Consider the following 20,133-nt stretch of genomic DNA (forward strand, 5'->3'; position numbering starts at 1 on the left):
TCATGCATGTCACCTAAGTGGGCGGTGGCATGGAATTGCACTGAACCCCTCATTGCTCAACCAAGTTCAGACGAGCGTAGAACGTTTAAAGCTCACCTCCACAGTCGGTCGGTCCACAGCGCAGGGATGTACTACAGATCACACGCGCATTGGCTGAATCACAGGTTCAGGGTCACGGCTTTTGCTTCACGGCGCGTTGAATGATTTCTGATAATCAGTCATCAGCTGGACGTACTCCGTTCTAGGAAAGGCATATACTTCATCTCCCGCGCAATAGCGTCTTCCTTGTGCATAGGCTGAACCTCACTTAAGCTCATGACGTAGCCCATCCTTGAATTTCATCGAGCGTGAGGACGTATTCACTGTTGTATATCTGCATTTGAGGGCGGAATATCAGCGCACGAGATCTTGTTTACACACGGCATCGTACAGGCGATTTGCTGTGAGTCGAGGTGCAGAGTTCATGTAGAATGACAGGTGGGGAGGAAGGGGGTTTACCTCTTTAAGCACTTCAATTGAGTTCCAATCATCGTTGTTGATGTAGGAATCGCCCCAGACACAAAACCACAACCAGTCGGCGCCATATGCTTGCAGCATGTCTGGCATCGGAGCGGATCCTACCTCGGCAGCTGCGATGAGCTTTGTGTCGTTGCCGAGTTTCAGGAGCTGTTGGTACTGGGTTGACATCACCTGTATTGACGCCGCTTCATTAGGATTGAGCCAAACGGGGTTTACCGGCACGTGAGACTTACGCCATGTCCCTGAGCGTACACATCTGCGCTCACAATGTCAACCAAGTCGTCACCCGGATACCAGTCCTCAGCGATTGAGTTCCACACCCAGATCAGGTTGCTCAGGCCATGATACTCGCCAAGTCGGTCGAATACGAGACCCCAGAGCGCCTTTGCGGCGTCGGGCCCTTCGGCTCCCCACCAAAACCAGCCACCTTCTGCTTCGTGCAGAGGCCGAAAGAGAACCGACACACCAGCGGCCTCGAGACGTTTCAGCTGAATGGCGATAGCATCAATGTCCCGAAGGAGAAGTGTGTAGTTTGCACTGCTCGGGTTTGCGAGGGCTTCGGCAACATCGAAGTCGGTTGCCCGCGTGTAAAAGCCAGACCACCAAGGATTCTCGCTCGTGTCGTACAGACCAATGGGCGCGTTCCAATGCCACAAAACGGAGACAATACCCCCCTTCTCGTGATGGGCGATGGCGTCCTCAACGGCAGTTGAGATATCCCCTTGACGCTCTACGCGGGACGGGCTGTAGTCCATCAAATCAACTGAAAGAAGGGCAGGGGTCTTGCCAATAGTGTCGTTTATCCAGTTCGCCCACTTGAGGTCTTGCTGCCCAGACAATATCTTCTTTCCATACAGGGAAATAAGGTAATTGTAGAGCTTGTAGGCAGTCGGGCCTGACTCGTCGTTAACGAGCTCCGTGGTGATCTGGTGGGGCGGTCGGCCCTCTGCTGGGGTGAGTGTGATGTAGTCAACGAGATACCTGGGGAATTTCTGTGGTCAGAGATATATTCTGATTCGCGGAGATCTGAGATCAGAATTTGTCTGGCTCCTCTGGCGCTCATACTCACCAACCCCAATTCGAGATAATTTCGAGCACGTTGTCACCAGCTGTCAGCAGCAACTGGCCGCCAGACGCGGTCGCCCAGGTACTGGTCGCCGGCAACGAGATTTCGTTCGAAGAGCCAGAATTTAGAACCAAAGTAGTCTTCTTTTCGCCATAAATTCCCGCGTAGTGGATACCGATGTCGTACAAAGCTGTCGCATCAATCGCTACGTTGAAGGTAATCTTATCGCCGGCCGTGTCGAAACCAGTCACGTATCCCGAGCCTAAGAAAGCATCAGCCCACCGAACTGTGCCAGTAGAGTTCGTGACAGAATTATCAAGCTCACCGGAGTATCCTGACTGGACCGAGTCAACGGTGGTGCCCGAAAGGACGCCATTCTCCGCTTCAAACTTCAACGTCGTGCTTTGCGCAAATGTGCCAGCTATCCGTGATGCAAGGGCGCACATCACACCAAGCCCATAGCTGTATTGAATACACCACATGCTTGGTCACGCTCGCTTTGCCGAGGAAGAAACATGCAAAACCTCCACGATTTGCGTCGATTGTTATTGGCGGGGTCCCATCGATCGTGGTGGCTTGAAGTTGAATCAGGGCGGCCGAAGTCATGAAATAGAAAGATCTCATCACTTGAGGCTCTCTAGGACTACCTAACCCGGTGTCTGTCGTTACATGTGATTTGCCTGGTGCGGGTAAGGCGCGGAGGTCCAGCCTCCGTGCCATGAAAACGGGCCCGGGGTCACAGGGAGAAGGGAGGCATTGAAAGTGTTGCGGCTGCTCAGGTTGGAGTGCACCAATGAGAAGGACATATAACAGACCCAATACAGGGCTGTCGTTGGCGAGCCAAGCTCGCATGAGTGTTTCGATACATGAATGTATGTGACCTTCCCAGAAGAGGTTCGGGCGAGTGGTGCCAGGGCTCAAAGGAGAACCATTAATCCAAGCCATAAGACTCTGCACCTGCATATTTCACCTTTGCTGGGTTCCTCAGTTACCTTTCATCTCCATGTTCATGGAAACAAATCCTACTATTGCTCTGGTCACATGCAGCTTCACCTGACTCTAATTTGGCACGCCTAAATGCTACCTGCAGCAGTTACCATGCACAAACCACGAAGTGGCTCAATGAACATTTCGCTAAACCAAAATTGGGTATTTGGAACTCCCCAGCATGACCGACCGCTAATATGCACAGAGACCACCTTCAATGCTGCTGCGTGGCCCCCTTCGAGTCAAACCCTTGGTCCCCATACATGTCGCACTGGACCGTCTTGATCATCGAGTGTCAACCAGAAATTGTGTCACGCCTTCAGTCTTGTAACTGACGCATCCAATGCCTAAGAACTCAACGCCAGGCAGGCATCGACCGCAAGACCAACCCTGCCATCGTCAGTCTCCAGGAAGTTAATGCAGGGGGAGAGATACGACACACCTTCCCTCTTTCTCGTAGACGACGTCACTAATGATTTCGCGGTCCAGGTCGGGAAACATGCCTGCCAAAGTCTCTACGACATTGTGGTGCTCGGCTCGGCTCACGCGCTGTGCTTCCGCAACTTCCGCGCTAACTTGCCTGGCGGCAGCCTCCTGCGCAGAAAGTTGAGAGTCCCTACTGATATCATCAGAAGGTCCACGCACACTGCTCCCATGTGGACCTAACCGAGACGGAGCATACGTCGTCTGCTGTGGCTGGCGCATGGCCACTGATGGGCCAGCGACATCAGATTCGTCCGAGAACATGCGTCCAATGGACGAAAGAGGTCTCTGGACAGCACGCAGAAGCCCAGGAATGGCGCCCTCGTCACCCGAATCATTGCTAGCCTCCATAGACGACAAATAGCGACGCGGAGTGCCTGAAGCATCAATGTCAAGTGACGGTCGCGACGACGAGGGTTGGGATGGCACAACCTTCTCGGACCTCAGAGGCGGCTGCTCGGTACGCACAGGCGACTCTTCTGTGCGGTGCTTCTCAGCTATTGCGGACACTGCCGCCTCCACGTTCCTTTCGAAGTCCTCATCCGAAATCGTCAGCGTCGTGCGGTCCATATTCTCAATAAATTGTACTGCGCCCATCTTTCAGTGGCCGTAGAGTTAGCATGAGTCAGGAATGTTCAAGGTGACCACAAAGCGACGAACCAAGGAGGACAGGTAATAACCAGCTTCGCCGCCCAGTTTTTCTTGATTGCGGAACCGTAGGATATATTGAACATTCGAGACGAAGTGCTCCGGATTCGCCCGCAGAACTACATAGATGAGCAGGGGCATGAAGGAATCTGCCGATGAGTCCGATTTCGCATGTTTGAGAAGCCCTGAATTGTTAGCCTCGCCGCCGCACCCCGAAACATATTATCGGGTAATAGCACGCTCACCGAATATCACCTTGCAGCAGTTAAGCACACATATGATTTTGTCCCTTGGTGCTCTGTAGGATCGAATCTTAAGCAGCTCTGTGGTTCGTCAGCGAGGTCAACAGAATAGAGCTTTCCATCGAGCTTACCCTGTTGTGCAAGGTTGAGGAACCGGCGACCACTGTCACTGACTTTGGGAATGTCGAGGTGCTCCTCGCTGACCCAGCTGTAAATGCTGATCTTCTGGGCCAGGACGCCATCGCGCTCCACGTCTTCCTGATGCTGTCCTCTACGCCCAGGTCCCATGGGCTTGTCCTGCCTTCGTCTAGTTTTTGCGCCAGGGATTGGCTGCGGGGGTGGGATAGCCGGCGAAAAGGTCTGGCTATACAGTCGATTCATGACAAGCTTTTCCATGCCTTCGCGGGCGTTGTCAAACTCGGCATCGGACACATCCCGCCACACCTCACATTGGGCCATCTTGTTGGCGATGAAAGCCAGAAAGTCCCCAATGATCTTGACCTGCTCATGCACCATCCACTGCCGCTTCCCAAACTCAGACAGGAACGATTTGAGATACCGTGCCACTGGATCTGCTTTCTTGTTTTTGAGCTGATCCAGGAAGCGGTGGAAGTCAAACGGCAGAACTGGCTCGGGCTCGGGCTCTGGGGGGGGAGGCCGGTGTAAGGTACTGGTAGAGTCAGACCGAGGTACCCCTTCGTCTGCAGGGCCGTCCTTTGGAGGCACCGGCGGGCCATGATCGTTCACCGGAGGCAATGATTTATCCGAGGTCCGCACGCTTGTCGACGAGTCATTTGCGACTCTCAATTCCTGCAGTTGCTGCACAATGGTCGAAGAAAGGGGCTCAAGGCTCGATTTTCGTGGAGGGTGTTGCACCGGAGCGCCGCCAAGGATGGGCGACGTCAGCTCTAGACGGGGACTCATGACCTCCTCAGCGCCTGGACCCCCACCGCCTTCCGGGAACTGCAGCATGATGGACTGGATTTCGGACCGAGAGCTGCCCTCCTGCTCATCTTCACTAACGTCGCGCTTGTCATCGTAGCCAGAATCTGAAGGAACCGGCGAGGTGCCTGTGACTGTATCGCGTGGTCTGTGAACAGAGCTGCTTCGGGACTGAGGCTGCGAGCCGGACGGGGTCGGAGGGGTCGGGTCGACATAAGTTGTTGTGTCTATGGAGAGAAGCTGAGGTTTGGCAGGCTTGAGAGTGGCGACGGAAGACTCCATGGGGTCTGGCGAGCCATCGGGCTTGTCGTGATCGGATGGCTGTACGCGGTCGAGGGCATGGCTGACGCTGGCGTCGCTGGTCAGCGCAGCCTCGATGGTGGGCGAAGAAGGGCCATCACAAGGCGAAGGCATGTGCAGAGGCGACGGGTTGGCGCTGGCAAAGGGTATCTGGTTGAGCTGCTATGGCGGTCGAGCCCACAGCGGTCGTGGCTGCGAGAAATCGGTATGCGCAAAAGGGCAGCTTGTCATGCAATGGTGATGGCGTGTCGTTTGTGATCCACGCTACACTGCACGTACTGAAGGACATGGAGTTGAGCGAGACTGGACGGCACTGGAGGCTCGGAGCTAGGACATGGCGGGAGCCTCCTGCCATCCTTGCAGTAGTAACCATGGAACTCCACCCGCACGATTGAGGTGCAGGCAGGGCCAACTCGAAGCCCCACCTTAAGGAGGCGGCATCACGGTACTTGTCGAGTTTGCGTGCTACTGCTCTTGTGTTTAGAATCTCACTTGTCCGACCTGCCAGACAGCGGTCCGAGCCGATCTGGCCATCATGAACCTTGGGCGCTGGTAGCTTGGGGACTTGAACGGGCTCATCCGGACACGCAACCTCAGATTGAGCAAAAAGAGCCAGTGCTGTCTCTGGCATTTGTGAGGCCACGCTCGGACAGTGTATGTGGATGGATATCAGCTGGCTCGCGCTGAACGTATCAGGGACTGGCGGTTGCCACTAGGCCCACGTGGACGGATATTGTGCGTCAAGTGCACCTTGAGCCTGGTGTGAGCAGAGGGCTGGCCGGACACAATAGTGCTCATGTCATTTGAAACCGCCTACTCGACCCTTCAGATCAGCGTGTCAGAAGAATGGACATGTGCAGAGACATTATGAGACTATAGGAAGGCTTGGGCTGGCTTGGAATCGGTGATTTGCTGGGTCTTTGCAAGAGAGCGCTGTTGCATGTATCGTCCCAGTCGACACCCCACAGGCGCGCTTCCTCGTCATTAAGGCCCCCTGGTTTCTTGGTATCGCGCAGCCCGTTGTTGGCTGCGCCTCAATCCGCCGCGAATCCCAGCCCTCCAGTTCCGTTGCACATTCGCCCTAAAGCTGTGTACATATTCGACATATCGCTTCACATTTGCTCTGCGCATGGTTGGCTGTCCAACTCTCGCGGCGCGTCCACTCGCTTTCTGGTTACCAATGCCGCAAGGTCACGCATTCTATCCTGCCCGCGCTCTCGCGGTCACGCTCGCTTTTCCTTGATGAGGAGCTTGGAGCTATTGGTTTCGATGCGCAGCCGTACACTCGCTTAAAGTCGCTCCAGCATGCCACCTTCCTTCACCTTCGCCGACACTGATGCAGCAGTGGCTCGTGATGCTTCCATCCGCCCGAAACCCACGCCTTTACAGGCAGCACGCGCGCACTGGAACATGGCCGTAGGGGCGCTCCACAACTTTGTCTTGCTCTGGTACAAGGTCCTCATCTGTGAGCTTCTCCTGCGCCAGAAGCCGCTCGGCCCGTCTAAAGACGGCCGCAGGATCCCGCTACGTGTTGCCCATGGCAGGCAGCTCATCGACGAGCGGAGAGCTCGTCCCTACATATCCAACACCATCCGGACGTCGCGCTACACGCTGTGGGACTTCCTGCCCAAGCAGCTTATCTTCCAGTTCACCAGGCTCGCCAATTTTTACTTCTTGTGCGTCGGCATTCCCCAGACCATCCCGGGCATCAGCACAACGGGCAACTATACCACTATCCTGCCGCTCCTATTCTTCGTCCTCTTGACCATTGCGAAGGAGGGCTATGACGACTTCAAGCGGCACAAGCTCGATAATGTCGAGAACACGACCCTGGTCAAGGTCTTGCGGCCCTTGTCCGTCAGAGATGTGGAGGACAAGCCCGCCACACACTGGGATCTATTACGCAAACGCAAATCGGAGCAGCGTGCGACAGCACACATCGTTGAAACGCACGATGACCACGACAATGAATTTGCATGGCGCAATGCCTTTTGGCAGGATGTCCAAGTCGGCGACATAGTTTCTGTCTCGCGAGATCAGCAGGTTCCCGCTGACCTTGTGCTGCTCCATGCAACAGGAGAGAACGGTCTGGCTTTCATAGATACCATGGATCTAGACGGCGAAACGAACCTCAAAACACGGGAAACTATGCCGGACCTTCAAGAGTGCGATACCATCGCCGGCATCCGCAACTGTAGCGCAGAATTCATCGTCGAAGATCCAAATGCCGATCTCTACCGTTTCGATGGACGGATACAAGTCCGTGATCAGACACTCCCGCTTACCTCAAATCACGTTATATATCGTGGCAGCACCCTTCGAAACACGTCTCGGGCAGTCGGCATGGTTATCAACACGGGGGAGGAATGTAAGATCCGTATGAACGCTAACCAGCATCCCGAGGCCAAAAAGCCGGCTCTTGAATACACAGCCAACAAGATTGTCCTGCTTCTGGCTGTGTATGTCATCATCTTGACGGTCGGCTGTTCTGAAGGGTACCGGATGTGGCAGAGGTCGACAGAGCAGAACTCGTGGTACATTGCAGGAGCCCCGGTCGAGTATCACCAGACCTTTTTGGGATACGCTATCATGTTCAACAACAACATCCCTCTGTCCCTATATGTCACGCTGGAAATCATCAAGATTGGCCAGCTGCTGATGCTCAATGGCGATATCATGATGTACGATAAGGCAAGCGACACTCCGGCTCAATGCAACACGAACACGATCCTGGAGAATTTGGGTCAAGTAAGCTACATCTTTTCTGACAAGACTGGGACTCTCACCGACAACATCATGAAGTTTCGCAAAATGAGCGTTGCTGGAACGTCCTGGCTTCATGAAATGGACCTTGAGCCTGAAAAGGATACCCTGGTGGTCCCACCGTCGCAGGCCGCAGAGCCACCGCTTGACCCCAGAGGCGAGCATCGGCCGAGCTTCGCAGTTGGCAGAGACGAGGTTATCGTGGAGGATGTGGAAATGGGACCTTTGCCGTCACCACTCTCTGCTGGGCCACCACAGCCACTCCGGAGGTCCTCATCTCAGTGGCGATCGACGGGGCGTCCTGACCACATCCAACCAGAGGTCACCACTACCGACTTGCTTGATTTTGTGCGGGCAAAACCTGCGTCGGCTTTTGCCAAGAGAGCACAGGACTACGTGCTGTGTATGGCCCTATGTCATACATGTCTTCCTGAGGTCGTGAATGGCAAGCTGGACTATCAGGCGTCGTCACCGGATGAATTGGCACTTGTTAGAGCTGCGAAGGACCTGGGCTACGTTGTCATTCGTAGAACATCCCAATCAATCACTCTTCAAGTTGCTCAAGCCGATGGCTCGCAAGCAGAGGAGACATACCAGATCCTCGATGTTATCGAGTTCAGCAGCAAGCGCAAGCGAATGTCGGTCGTTGTTCGCTTCCCCGATGGGCGGATCTGCATCATCTGCAAAGGCGCCGATTCGGCAATTCTTCCGCGTCTCACGCTCGCTGACGTGGCCAAGCAGAAGGCATCAGAGGTGCGCAAGAGTGTGGACATGGAGCATGAGCTTATGCGTCGAAGCGAGCAGCAGGAGATACGTAATAGCTTCGGTGGCCGTCCCAGCTTGACAATGCTGCGCACAAAGTCCGGACTCAGCGCTAGTGCCGTTTATACATCAGGAAGGAACAGCCTGGCTCTCCCACTGTCGGATATCGACGTTACGGACGGCGCCATTCAGAGGAGCGCATCTACTGACAGGCCTCGTAAATCCATGGATAAACTACAGTCCCGGCTGGGCACCCGAACGTTTTCTCTGGAAGTGCCGCAGTCGACTTCAATACCAAATCCCGGATATCACAAGCGCCACGAAATCAACACAGACAAATTCGCCTTCCTGGATGAATATTCGGTCATGGACGAATCAACTGTGTTTAGCAAGTGCTTCCGACATCTTGATGACTTCGCGTCAGAGGGATTGCGCACGCTTCTCTATGCGAAGAAGTTTATTTCCGAAGCAGATTATGTTGCATGGAAGAAGGTGTACAGCGACGCGGAAACGAGCCTCGTGGATCGCCAGGAGAAAATTGAAACTGCAGGAGAGCTTTTGGAGCAGTCGTTCAACCTGGTTGGAGCCACTGCAATTGAGGACAAGTTGCAGAGTGGCGTCCCCGAGACGATTGACAAACTGAGGCGAGCCAACATCAAGATCTGGATGCTTACAGGCGACAAGCGTGAGACGGCGATCAACATTGCACATTCTGCTCGACTATGTCGTCCAAGCTCCGACATATTTGTTCTCGATGTCACCAAAGGCGCCTTGGACAGCCAGATTCAAGGCATTGCGGAAGACATCCAGTCCGGCTGTCTTCATAGCGTTGTTGTGATCGACGGCCACACCCTTTCTGTTGTAGAGAAATCACCGGCTCTGACAGATCTGTTCTACGCACTGATTCCAACAATCGATTCGGTGATCTGCTGCCGAGCTTCGCCAGCCCAAAAATCTCTCATCGTCCAGGCCATCAGACAAAGAGTGCCGAAAGCCCTGACGCTGGCGATCGGGGACGGTGCCAACGACCTGGCCATGATCTCGGCTTCTCATGTGGGCGTTGGCATTTCGGGAAAAGAGGGTCTCCAGGCAGCCCGAGTCGCAGACTATGCGATTGCTCGGTTTCGATTCTTGCAGCGACTTCTCCTTGTCCATGGCCGCTGGAACTACGTCCGAACAGGCAAGTTCATCTTGGCCACATTCTGGAAGGAAATGTTCTTCTATCTGCCAACGGCCATGTATCAGTACTTCAATGGCTACTCTGGTACAAGCCTATACGAGAGCTGGAGTCTGACGGTCTTCAACACGCTGTTCACATCCTTGTGTACCATTTGCATGGGCATATGGGAGCAAGACTTGAGCGCCGAAACGCTTCTCGCCATTCCGGAGCTCTATGTGCATGGACAGCGAAATCGCGAGCTCAACATCCCTAGATTCCTCGGGTGGATGTTTGCCGCAGCGATCGAGGGAATTTTCGTGTACCTGGGGATGTGGGCAGCCTACAACGCCTTCGGCCAGCAACCCCGCGACGATGGGCTCTTTGCCTTCGGCAGTCTTGCATTCACTATTGGAGTCGTCTGGGTCAACTGGAAGCTATTGTGAGTACTCTGTCTGCCTCCTTTTCACGTACACACTGTCAAGATGGATCTCGGTTGCCAGGCCGGTAGCTGCGCCTTGTTTGGCGCGCGTGCACTCTCGTTCCTCACCTTCCCCCTTCAATATCAAATTGGCAAGGCTGACTCCTTGGCTCGATCTTCGCAATAGTATTATCGAGATTCACCACAAAACCACAGTGGTCATGGGTTGCTTCGGGATAACGGTTGCCGGGTGGTTTGCATGGTGCGCGTTCCTGGCTGGTATCTACCCTCTGCAACCTAGTCCGTATGCGGGCCGGCAGGGGCTTTTTGAGACCTTTGGAAAGGATCCCATTTGGTGGGCAACAGGGATAGCCATTTGTGTCGTGCTCATATGCGTCGAGATGGCGTATAAGACAATCAAGCGAAGTATGGTCATCGCCGGGTGGTGGACGTTCCCGCCTTGGAAGCAGCACAGCACGAGTCGCGATATGCGAGGCGAAGCGGGTATGGCCGTAAACGAGAGCAGTTGTGAGAAGTGGGATCTTGAGATCTGGCAAGAGCTAGAGATGGACCCGGCAGTACGAGCAGGGCTGCGACGGATTCTGCGCGACGAAGGCGTGGAAGAGGGCGAAATGGCTGAGAGCCCGGCGGGGTTCGGAGCTGAGCCCGGACTGCTCGGCGTCGAGGGGGAGACGACGACAGATGATGACAAGAGCAACAGGATCGGAGCCCCAGCGTAGGTGAGGAGATGGTGGGTGAGAGTGCGGAGTAGTCCAGTTGGAGAAGTGAGAGGACGCGAGACGCGGGCCCTACAGCTGGCTGAGCAGAGGATCCTTGTTTCTTGACTTATTCTGAGATACCCCCCGCACCCCATCGAACTTAGAGCTTCGAGAGGTTGTCGAAGCATGAGTTTGAAGCGAATCGCCAGCCTCGAGACGAGGCAACAGAAGTAGATTTCCGCTGCAGGCCTCGAGACGCGGCCTTGCATATCCCCCACATTGGATCCCCGCATATGGGGGCCTCCACATGCAAGCCCCCAGTGGTTGCTCATCTCGAGATGTCTCTGATTCCCACGTCTGTCCGTTCGCTCTGGCAACAGAGTCGCGCGGCAGTTGGTACTACCACCCAAGCGTTGCCGCCGCTTCTGGTGATTTTACGCCAACCCTCGGCAGCAAGGTGGCAATGGCAAGTGTGGCCCGACCAGTACATAAAGGTACGACCTGCCAATTGCGACTTTGTCTCGATTCCACACATCCTCTCTCGTTGCTGGCCAAATGCGCACACTCACCACTTTAAACGTCAAAGTGCTGCCCCGTTTTCGTAGACTTCTGTCCGAGCCTGACCTCCGCCTGTAACAGAACACATAATATCTCTCAACCATGGGCTCAATGGCGCAAAGGAACATCATTATCACGGGCGCGGGCGGCCTTGTCGGTCCTCTGCTCGCAGAACGACTCCTCAATGACCCCCGAAACCGCCTCATCCTCACCGACGTTGTCGAGCCCATCATCCCGAAGAATGTCAAGTACCCAGAGCACGCTGTGCCAGTCAAGTGCGACCTGAGCGACCCGGCCGCGGTCGATGAATTGCTGGAGATTGCGTCGCCACTGTCGGCCATTTTCATTTTTCACGGCATCATGTCGGCTGGGAGCGAGGCCAATTTCGATCTTTCATACAAGGTTAATGTGCAAAGCGTCCACGGCCTCTTGCTCGCCCTGCGCCGCACCAACCCAGGCGTTCGTGTCATCTACTCGAGTTCTCAGGCTGTCTATGGCCAGCCGCTGCCCAAGGTAATCACCGACGACGTGACACCTACGCCCGAGGGTACCTACGGTTCCCATAAGCTTCTCAACGAGATCTTCATCAACGACATGCACCGCAAGGGTTTCATTGATGCCTTCATTCTGCGCTTTCCCACAGTCGTTGTTCGTCCTGGCCTTCCCAGCAATGCCGCTCCAAGCTTCCTTTCGGGCATGATTCGCGAGCCGATGAAGGGCGAGGAATGCGTCATCCCGCTCACCGACCGCTCCTACCGCTCCTACCTCTGCTCCCCAAGCAGCCTTCAGGAAAACCTTGTCCGCGTCCTCAACATGCCTTCCGATAAGCTGCCCCCGCACATCCGCCACATCAACATCCCCGGTGTCGCCGGCTCAACCCAGGAGCTGATGGATGCTCTCGCCAAGTATGCCGGCGAGGACAAGCTCAAGCTCCTCCGCGAGGAGACGAAGCCGGAGCTCGAGCGGATCCTTCGGAGCTGGCCGATAGATTTTGACTCGACAACACCAGTGCAAAAGCTGGGTCTCGTCAAGGATGAGAGAGCGGAAGACCTTGTCAAGGAGTACATCGATTCTCTCAACTGTAACAGGGCATCGTGAGTGGGTTGGACATCTACGAGTGTAAGAGAATGCAGAAAACCTGATGGGGCGGGAGGCTAGACCAAACCATTGCGTCTCAACTGCCACGGAGAATTGACATACATATTTCATTATTAGATAGTTTTGCGCGAATTCGATACCATTTTATTTTTGTTCCGTGTACCTGAATGCTGGGTCAAGTGAAGCTTTGGTATGAGGCTGCGGTGCTCTGACCGGGTCCTGGAACGCGTAGCCTAATTGCGTACCCAGGCACATAAGCTCCGGGCCATCCTCGTCCGCAGAACTCCTCAATGCCGAGTATCCTACTTCTTCATACGTGGCTGCCTCCCGCTTCGCCTCGCGCGATCTTCCACCAACGTGTGAGGAGTGTGATCAATAGATATATGTGCCACCGACAGCAGCAAACTCGGCAAAGTACAAGTTGGTCTCTGCGCAGATGACCATCCGGCCATTGCCAGCAAAGTTGAAGTTGGCAGACGTCTCACCTAAATAGATCTTGCCAAGCAACTTGCCCGACGGATTCCATACATGAATACCATCGCCACAACCGGCGTAAACGTTGCCATTCGTGTCGCAGTGAACGCCTATAGGTCGGAACGTAAAATATGTCAGGGATATTGTTGGACAAGTATGGTCGTATTTGAAAACGTGTGGTAAGCTTACCGTCAGGAACGCCAGAGTCGATATATGAAAATGTTTTGCGATTGTCCCAAGTTCCATCAGCTAGCACGTCATAAGAGTAACTGCAGCACAGATCAGTTTCTGTCCAATACCAAAGGACTTTGGGTCCATTGAAAGCTGGGATCTGATGGTAAACCCACATAGTTGACGGTTCGGACTGGTTCCAGCCCCAGAAACCTTGGTTGGCGCCAGTATCGGCAACGTAAGCTTTCGTACCATCGGGGGAGAAGGTCACGCCTAGAGGTACAGCGCGACACGAGTAACCCGTCAGTCAGGTCTTACAGTTAGCGCCACGAGTCGAGAATACAGAATCCTACCATTAGGCAGCACAAAGCCGTCAGCGACAACTGTCACGGCACCTGTGACGTCATTGTACCGGTAGACCTGATTTCGCAAACCGGGAGGCGGTCTGAAGTTCTGCAGATAACCGTAAAGGGTATCGGTGAAGTAGACGTCGTTATTCTTCGGATTGACTGCCAAGTCGTTCAAGGAGCTAAACTGTCGGCCAAAATAGTTGTTGAGAAGAACTATCGCTCTTAGTATCTGGCCTCAAAGTCTGGCTGCCACGGTCAATCATGGGGTTTGGCATGCCCACCTGTGGTATTGTAAGGCTCGACTGGGTTCATGATAACGAGCTCTGACGGAATGTTTGCGCCCTGGCCCTCGGCAGCGAAGAGGATCTGGCCCTTGTAGTTGGTTCCTCCTGTGCTTCATATCAGCTTTGGTGGTCACAACTGTGAAGAGGTACACCTATACCATTGGGATTAACCACAGTTGGGTTAGACGGAGCCTCGACAACATCAACGAGTCCCGAAGCATTGACCTTGTCAATGACGGCTTCGGCCTGCGCGAGCGAGATCTTGTAGATGAGGCTTGACTTGTTGAGACCTGTCCCGGCGGCAGGCGCTCCTGCATTCTGCACGAAAAAGACTTCTTCGGTGGGCGGATACCAGACAACCGCTTCATGAAAGATGGGGTTGCCAGACGCCTCGTGCGCAATGAGGGACAGTTTTGGATTTGATCCAATGACATTGAGGAACTCGTCATCATAAACATGGAATGGCCTGGCTTTTAAAGACTCCGTGTCCGTGCCTGGGGGGTGGAAAAACTGGCCGTGCCCATCAGCCGTACGTTCTACGGAATGGTGCCCACCGAGATGAGGGGGGGGGGGGGCTCTCACCGTGGTTGCGTTAGATTCTGTCAATGGCAGCACTGCAGGCAACACGTTGAAGGCTTTCTGATTGATGCGCTGCGCCTGTGCAGGCAACTCGTCGCAGGCGCGGGTGCCAGCAAAGGCAACCCCAAGCTTGGGCGAGGCATTCACATATACGGCGGCGCCGAGCACGGCGATAGCTAGGAAGCCGAAGAGCATGGTGTTGCTGGAGAGGCGGCCTTTGTCGAGAGACGTGTCTTGCTGGCTGCTCTTGGGGGCCGCTTGGGGGACTTGTTTCCCACGAGGTTTGGCCATGGCTGCCAAGGGGTGCTGCACAGCAACTATCTATACCTCTGCAACTCGCAACGCCAGGGCCAGCGCAAGTACTTTTGGAGCGCCAGGTGGTGCAAGGTATGGTTCCGATCCGTCAGAGTGGACAGCGTCAAGAGAAATGACCTCATTCCCGGCGAATGGGCGGCCTCGGGATCGAAACCAGTGCGGCGTCCCCAGGCCTGGCAACGGCGGGGAATGCAGCCTGAATGCCGAATGTGGTGAGGCGACGGGTGATCTGCAACAACAAGATGCAATGTCGCACAACCGTGCTTTCCCCAAGGTTTGCTCGTGCATGCATGCCCAGTTGTACAACACGGCTGGCGGCGCGGGGTAGCGCGGCTGCCGAAGCCGGCACTTGCCCCGGTGCAATGACGGCCGAGAAGGTCCACGGCTCGGGGCACGACTGTGCTGGCCCGGCGCTGCAGGGTCCTGCCAGCACGACCTGGGATGGTGCCAGACTAGTGCCAAGCCGTGACCTGGCCCCAGATCTGGTCCCGCCCGACCGATAACAGCGATAAGACACTGATAAGACAAAAATGTTCTACACCTGCGCAGCTCGACTTCAGTCCAACGCCTGCTGCGGATCGCAACTCTGCCACACCTACCGTCTACACACATTGACAACAACACGCGCAACGACGCTGCCCACACGATGCTCCGACAGATGCACGTCTTGCTCCCCGTCTGAACCTCGTACTCAACAGCTGCTAACTTGTCAGCACAGAAAACCCCGCAATGCCCGCTCGAAGCGCGCCCTCGAGAAAAAGGCACCCAAGACCATCGAGAACCCCAAGACTTGCCTCTTCCTCCGCGGGACAACCTGCTCGCAGCTCGTCCAAGATGCAATGACCGACCTGTTCTCCTTGAGGCAGCCTTTAGCCAAGAAATTCACCAAGAAGAACGACAGTATGTCGTTCCCAGAGCCTCGGACGGGGCAGAGTTCGCGCAAAGAGAGTCAGCTGCTAACTCGCCAATAGTCCATCCATTTGACAATGCTGCATCGCTCGAGTTCTTCTCCGAGAAGAACGATACTTCTCTATTCGTTTGTGAGTCCCTCTTCACCTGGCGTCCACATCACTTGAATCTGTGAGGGCGAGTCTCGATAGCTAACCTCTGCCTCGTCTTTCGCATGACAGTTGGCTCATCCTCCAAGAAGCGCCCACACACATTGACCTTCGTCCGTATGTTTGCGCACAAAGTCCTCGATATGCTCGAGCTCCACCTCGACCCCGAAAGTTACCGCGCCGTCTCACAATTCAAGGGCCGCAAATTTGCCATCGGCCTTCGCCCCATGATCTCCTTTACTGGCACCGTCTTCGAGAGTCCGGTCGCCAACGAGTACACCATGGCAAAGAGCATGTTGATCGACTTCTTCAAGGGGGAGGTTAGTGACAAGATCGACGTGGAGGGCCTCCAGTACATTGTGTCCATCTCAGCAGAAGAGCCGATTGGCAATGACGACACCAAGCCGCAAATTCACATGCGCCTCTATCTCATCTCGACCAAGCGCAGCGGCCAGAAGATGCCCCGCGTCGAGGTCGAAGAGATGGGTCCGCGTATGGACTTCCGTGTCGGCCGCTCGCAGCAGCCCGACGAGGCCGTGCTCAAGGAGGCTATGAAGAAGCCCAAGACGAACGAGGAGAAGACAAAGAAGAACATCTCGACCGACACGATGGGAGACAAGCTCGGCAGGATCCACCTTGGCAGGCAGGATCTCAGCGAGTTGCAGACAAGGAAGATGAAGGGTCTCAAGCGCTCGCGGGATATGGACGTCGAAGAGGCCGGCGAGTCATCAAAGAAACAAAAGTAGAATCAGCGAAACGAGTATTCTGCAAGGCTGGGCGAGTTACACATATAGAGCTAGTCTGGGTCTGGCATACGGCTTAGCAATTATCCTCTGCATTGCTATCCAGCCTGGCGTTTTGGCGTTTCTTGTCAATCGGATACATTTTGACCTTCTGAATATCTCTGTATTCTATATTGTGTGTAGCCATGAGTTTCAGTTTCGCCAGGAAAGACATGCGTGACTATGCAGAAGAGCTGACTAGATGCGCCATGGTAATTGAAGTGTTCATGCCTTCTCGAATATCCTCGGGCGCGACTTTGTAGGCTTGAACACCGCATTTAGCGGCGTCGTAAAGGTCGTGATTGGATGCTTGCCTAGCAGGCCGCTCTCCTCGTCCGCTACAGGACCGCTGGGACCCCATATGCCACGTCTACGAGCCTTTCTCGCCTGTGCTCTGCAGCAGAGGACGGAGGAGGCAAACTGCGCAATCCATTCCCTGAATGGTGGACGTTTTGCTTGCTGCCACTTGAAAAATATGGCGAGTAGACATGCCGCAAAGAACACACTAAGCGACACTGGCCCGATGACGAATAAGCGCAAGATGTTCAAAGGGAAGAAGACTGGGACGTAGAGAGGCTGGGCAATAATGTAGCGAATAGGCCATGTGCGCGATGGGAGCTGGCCAACCAGGTTCGTGGTGCGAATGTTCGAGATGGCAGCTCGTATATGGGCTCCGGCAAAGCCTGCGACGGGGACGTTACAAAACGTCGCAAGAAGACCCGTCTCCCGGTCGAATTCCTTAATGTCGGCGAGGCTGGTCAGATTGTGCAACACGGTAACATCTCTCCATATCTGCACTACGCGTGGCTCAGGTACAACCATTCTGAGTTCCAACGTGTCGGTGCCATGGCGGAATTGGTAGTTGATAAGTAGTTTGTCTGTCCAGGCAAACCACGGCATGATATAGAAATCGTCCTCCTCCCCGTGACGAACGTCGGCACGGGTTAGCTCGCTGACAAAGGGCACAGAGACGTTCTGGCCATCAGCTGCGTCGTTTTGCGAAGGACCATCGGCATTGCTGAAATGCTGCGCACCACGAAGAGCAGCATCAGTAAGGTTGACGGGGTTACGTCTGCCGATGTGAAGCAAGACGCTGTCAGTCTCTGCGTCGGCCTCGAGCCGCCAGTCTATCAGCAAGCCTTTGCCATGTTTCCGGGACGGAATGGCGGCAGTCACCGTCTGGCCACGGCGGAGTGCGGAGTCGACATAGGTGGAGCGGGCGACCTGAGAGAACCCGGGAGATGGGAGGACCAGCCAGGTGGTGATGAGGCTCAGCCAGGCGAGGGGGAGCAGGCTGACCACGCGCAGAGGGGTGATGCGTGGCATGGGGAAGCCTGCGAGAGGCTTCAACGCTAGCAGGCAGATGCGGTCACCTGGCAATGTCTGTCTTTGTCGGTGATGCTGCTGGATGCTGGAGGTGCAGCAGCCTTTGGTGAAGAACGACCGAGTTGGAAATGCAATCAATGCCTGGCAAAAAGTGGCTGCTGCCCATGTCCGGACTCTTGCCCACAACCCCTGACTAAGACCCAATACGGCGCCTCTCCATTGCCCACCCGGGAGGGCCCCGTATTTCTCCGCGACCTCTCGCTATGCTCTGTGTCGCACAGCGATTGTGTCCGACGCAAATCCTAGCTCGACGCATGCCCTCGATTTGCACCCTACCGTATGCTTGTTTCTCTTCATAATTGCTGTCTGTCCACGGCAGAGTCCTCTTTACTCTCAAGTGCGCTCATGCTCACGGAGCGGATTGCGGATTGCGGCTGGTGAGCTGAACTCGGCCGAAGCCTTTGCACCGGGCTGCGTAAGGTACGCTTGAGTACAGAATCCAGACAAACCGGACGTCAGCTCCGTGTGCTTGCCCCTCAAATAATGGAGGATGGCAGTGGGTCTCAGGCACGGGTCTGTGGTCTTGCTCCGCCGTAGATAATTGAGCCTTCCATAAGGACCTTACAAGCCGACGGGTCCCGACTGACCTTGATCATCAACCTGCTGGGTTTTTATTGATTGCTAGAGCCCAAGACTCATCTCGAATCCGTGCGTGATTTTTACCGTGGACGTTCCGTTCTTCGATTGTCTTCGTGGTGCTATTTGCGCAGGATGGCCACGGCTGGCCCAGTCGTTGCGAAGCTGCTGTCCAAATTCGGCAATGGTGCTCCCCGGCCTAACCCGGTCTGGTGATATCGGCCATGCACAAGAAGAAGGTGGAAGGGGGGGGGTGTCAGCCTATTTATTGCCCTTCTGTTCGGTTGTCGTAAATTCCTCTATTCCTTTACTTCCTTCTCGTTCTAAGCTTTGCGTCCCCTTCCAGTGTTTTTAGGGCCCGAATCTGTCCGCGAACCACAACGCATCGCAATCCTCCAGCCCTTTCCTACTTCGCCACTATGGCTTCAGACACCACCCCGTCCCCTCAGCCTCGTCCTCTGCACTACGATCAGGACCCGTCTCGCTTTCCGCTCGAGGGCGGTTGCTCGTGCGGTCTAATCCGCTACGCCATCCTGGCTGCCCCTCTAATGGTACACGACTGCCACTGCACTGTGTGTGCCCGCGAGGGTGGCGGCACGCAAGCCATCAACATAATCATAGAGCAGGCCAAGTTCCGTCGCCTCCCGCCAGCCAAGCACAACACGGTACCCCTAAGCCGAGCCGACGAGGAAGCTGGTAAAGCCGCCTCACGTTGCCTTCCCGAGCTGCCAAAACCAGCCAGTCTCGGCCTCTACCCCGACGCAGATGGCATCTTCAAACCACTCGTCGTCGAGACACCGTCCCAATCTGGACTCTACCAGTGGATTGCCCGTTGTCCTCGTTGCTTTGTGGCTGTATACTCCGAGTATGCCAGTGGGCCGTTCGTCAAATATGTGCGTGGAGGTACCCTCGACAAGGCATGGTTGATTGGCCCGGATGTGCACATCTTCACCAGGTCGCGGCGGGACTTTCAAGGACCTTTTCAGGATGGCAAGCCTGTGTTTGAAGAATTCTACGACCGTAACGAGGTGTGGCGGGCGGACGCACTGGAAAGATGGAATGCGCTGTTGCCTGAGATTCGCGAGTGGCAGAAACCTGTAATCGAGAAGTGGAAAGAGTACATGGCCAGCCAGGAGTCTGACAACGCCACCAGCTGATGACAGTCGCCCAGAGAGTGTACTCATCACCGTGGCTGATAGCGAAAAGACATGAAGCCATACTGGTACTCAAGTCTCAATACACGACGATGCCGCAGTGGCTTTGGAGGCACCAGAGACATGTGCTGCCACTGTGCCTCTGGTCCTCCGGTATGCTCTGTACAGGGGGTCGCGCCTACTCGAACTCTGTCGCTGCGATGAATATCGATTTTCCACGTTATTACTATTATTGGTATTTGCTCGATCGCGCAGTATGAAGGTAAAGCTTGGTTAGGTAGTAAATAGCATTGCCGCAGAGGTTGGAACCGCTTGAGTGACACGCGTTGCCAACAGCTCT

At 55.0% G+C, this 20,133-nt stretch overlaps 8 protein-coding genes across 8 annotated transcripts; 4 read left to right on the plus strand and 4 right to left on the minus strand.

Moving 5' to 3' along the window:
- Positions 1-313: 313 nt before the first annotated feature.
- On the minus strand, positions 314-2,031 carry B0I36DRAFT_249422 (GH26 endo-beta-1,4-mannanase; the record flags this gene model as incomplete). The annotated part of the gene is made up of 5 exons (XM_046150475.1): positions 314-373; positions 499-690; positions 753-1,500; positions 1,589-1,847; positions 1,911-2,031. 5 exons carry the CDS (start codon positions 2,029-2,031, stop codon positions 314-316), a joined length of 1,380 nt encoding a protein of 459 aa, XP_046009586.1.
- Positions 2,032-2,986: 955 nt separating this feature from the next.
- Positions 2,987-5,301, minus strand: B0I36DRAFT_249003 (uncharacterized protein; the record flags this gene model as incomplete). The annotated part of the gene is made up of 4 exons (XM_046150434.1): positions 2,987-3,652; positions 3,716-3,888; positions 3,949-4,026; positions 4,077-5,301. 4 exons carry the CDS (start codon positions 5,299-5,301, stop codon positions 2,987-2,989), a joined length of 2,142 nt encoding a protein of 713 aa, XP_046009587.1.
- A 972-nt stretch (positions 5,302-6,273) lies between these two features.
- On the plus strand, positions 6,274-11,301 carry B0I36DRAFT_330518 (P-type ATPase). The gene is made up of 2 exons (XM_046154845.1): positions 6,274-10,310; positions 10,477-11,301. Exons 1-2 carry the CDS (start codon positions 6,493-6,495, stop codon positions 11,027-11,029), a joined length of 4,371 nt encoding a protein of 1,456 aa, XP_046009588.1. The 5' UTR covers positions 6,274-6,492; the 3' UTR covers positions 11,030-11,301.
- B0I36DRAFT_330521 (putative nucleoside-diphosphate-sugar epimerase) lies at positions 11,302-12,805 on the plus strand. Its single transcript, XM_046154846.1, has one exon. The coding sequence runs from the start codon at positions 11,669-11,671 to the stop codon at positions 12,662-12,664; it is 996 nt and encodes a 331-aa protein (XP_046009589.1). The 5' UTR covers positions 11,302-11,668; the 3' UTR covers positions 12,665-12,805.
- On the minus strand, positions 12,806-15,083 carry B0I36DRAFT_330524 (uncharacterized protein). Its single transcript, XM_046154847.1, has 7 exons — positions 14,526-15,083; positions 14,102-14,453; positions 13,941-14,048; positions 13,663-13,872; positions 13,486-13,582; positions 13,328-13,407; positions 12,806-13,248 (listed from the first exon to the last, which is right to left on the minus strand). Exons 1-7 carry the CDS (start codon positions 14,811-14,813, stop codon positions 13,037-13,039), a joined length of 1,347 nt encoding a protein of 448 aa, XP_046009590.1. The 5' UTR covers positions 14,814-15,083; the 3' UTR covers positions 12,806-13,036.
- Positions 15,084-15,414: 331 nt separating this feature from the next.
- On the plus strand, positions 15,415-16,772 carry B0I36DRAFT_157724 (Brix domain-containing protein). The gene is made up of 4 exons (XM_046148614.1): positions 15,415-15,497; positions 15,556-15,737; positions 15,809-15,877; positions 15,968-16,772. The coding sequence occupies exons 1-4, from the start codon at positions 15,484-15,486 to the stop codon at positions 16,639-16,641; spliced, it is 939 nt and encodes a 312-aa protein (XP_046009591.1). The 5' UTR covers positions 15,415-15,483; the 3' UTR covers positions 16,642-16,772.
- B0I36DRAFT_157725 (uncharacterized protein) lies at positions 16,773-18,136 on the minus strand. Its single transcript, XM_046148615.1, has one exon. It carries the CDS (start codon positions 18,001-18,003, stop codon positions 16,903-16,905), a length of 1,101 nt encoding a protein of 366 aa, XP_046009592.1. The 5' UTR covers positions 18,004-18,136; the 3' UTR covers positions 16,773-16,902.
- A 751-nt stretch (positions 18,137-18,887) lies between these two features.
- Positions 18,888-20,132, plus strand: B0I36DRAFT_157745 (uncharacterized protein). Its single transcript, XM_046148616.1, has one exon. The coding sequence runs from the start codon at positions 19,059-19,061 to the stop codon at positions 19,794-19,796; it is 738 nt and encodes a 245-aa protein (XP_046009593.1). The 5' UTR covers positions 18,888-19,058; the 3' UTR covers positions 19,797-20,132.
- The last annotated feature ends 1 nt before the right edge of the window (position 20,133 follows it).

Source organism: Microdochium trichocladiopsis (genome assembly GCF_020744255.1).
Source record: "Microdochium trichocladiopsis strain MPI-CAGE-CH-0230 chromosome Unknown B0I36scaffold_8, whole genome shotgun sequence".
Lineage (NCBI taxonomy): Eukaryota > Fungi > Ascomycota > Sordariomycetes > Xylariales > Microdochiaceae > Microdochium > Microdochium trichocladiopsis.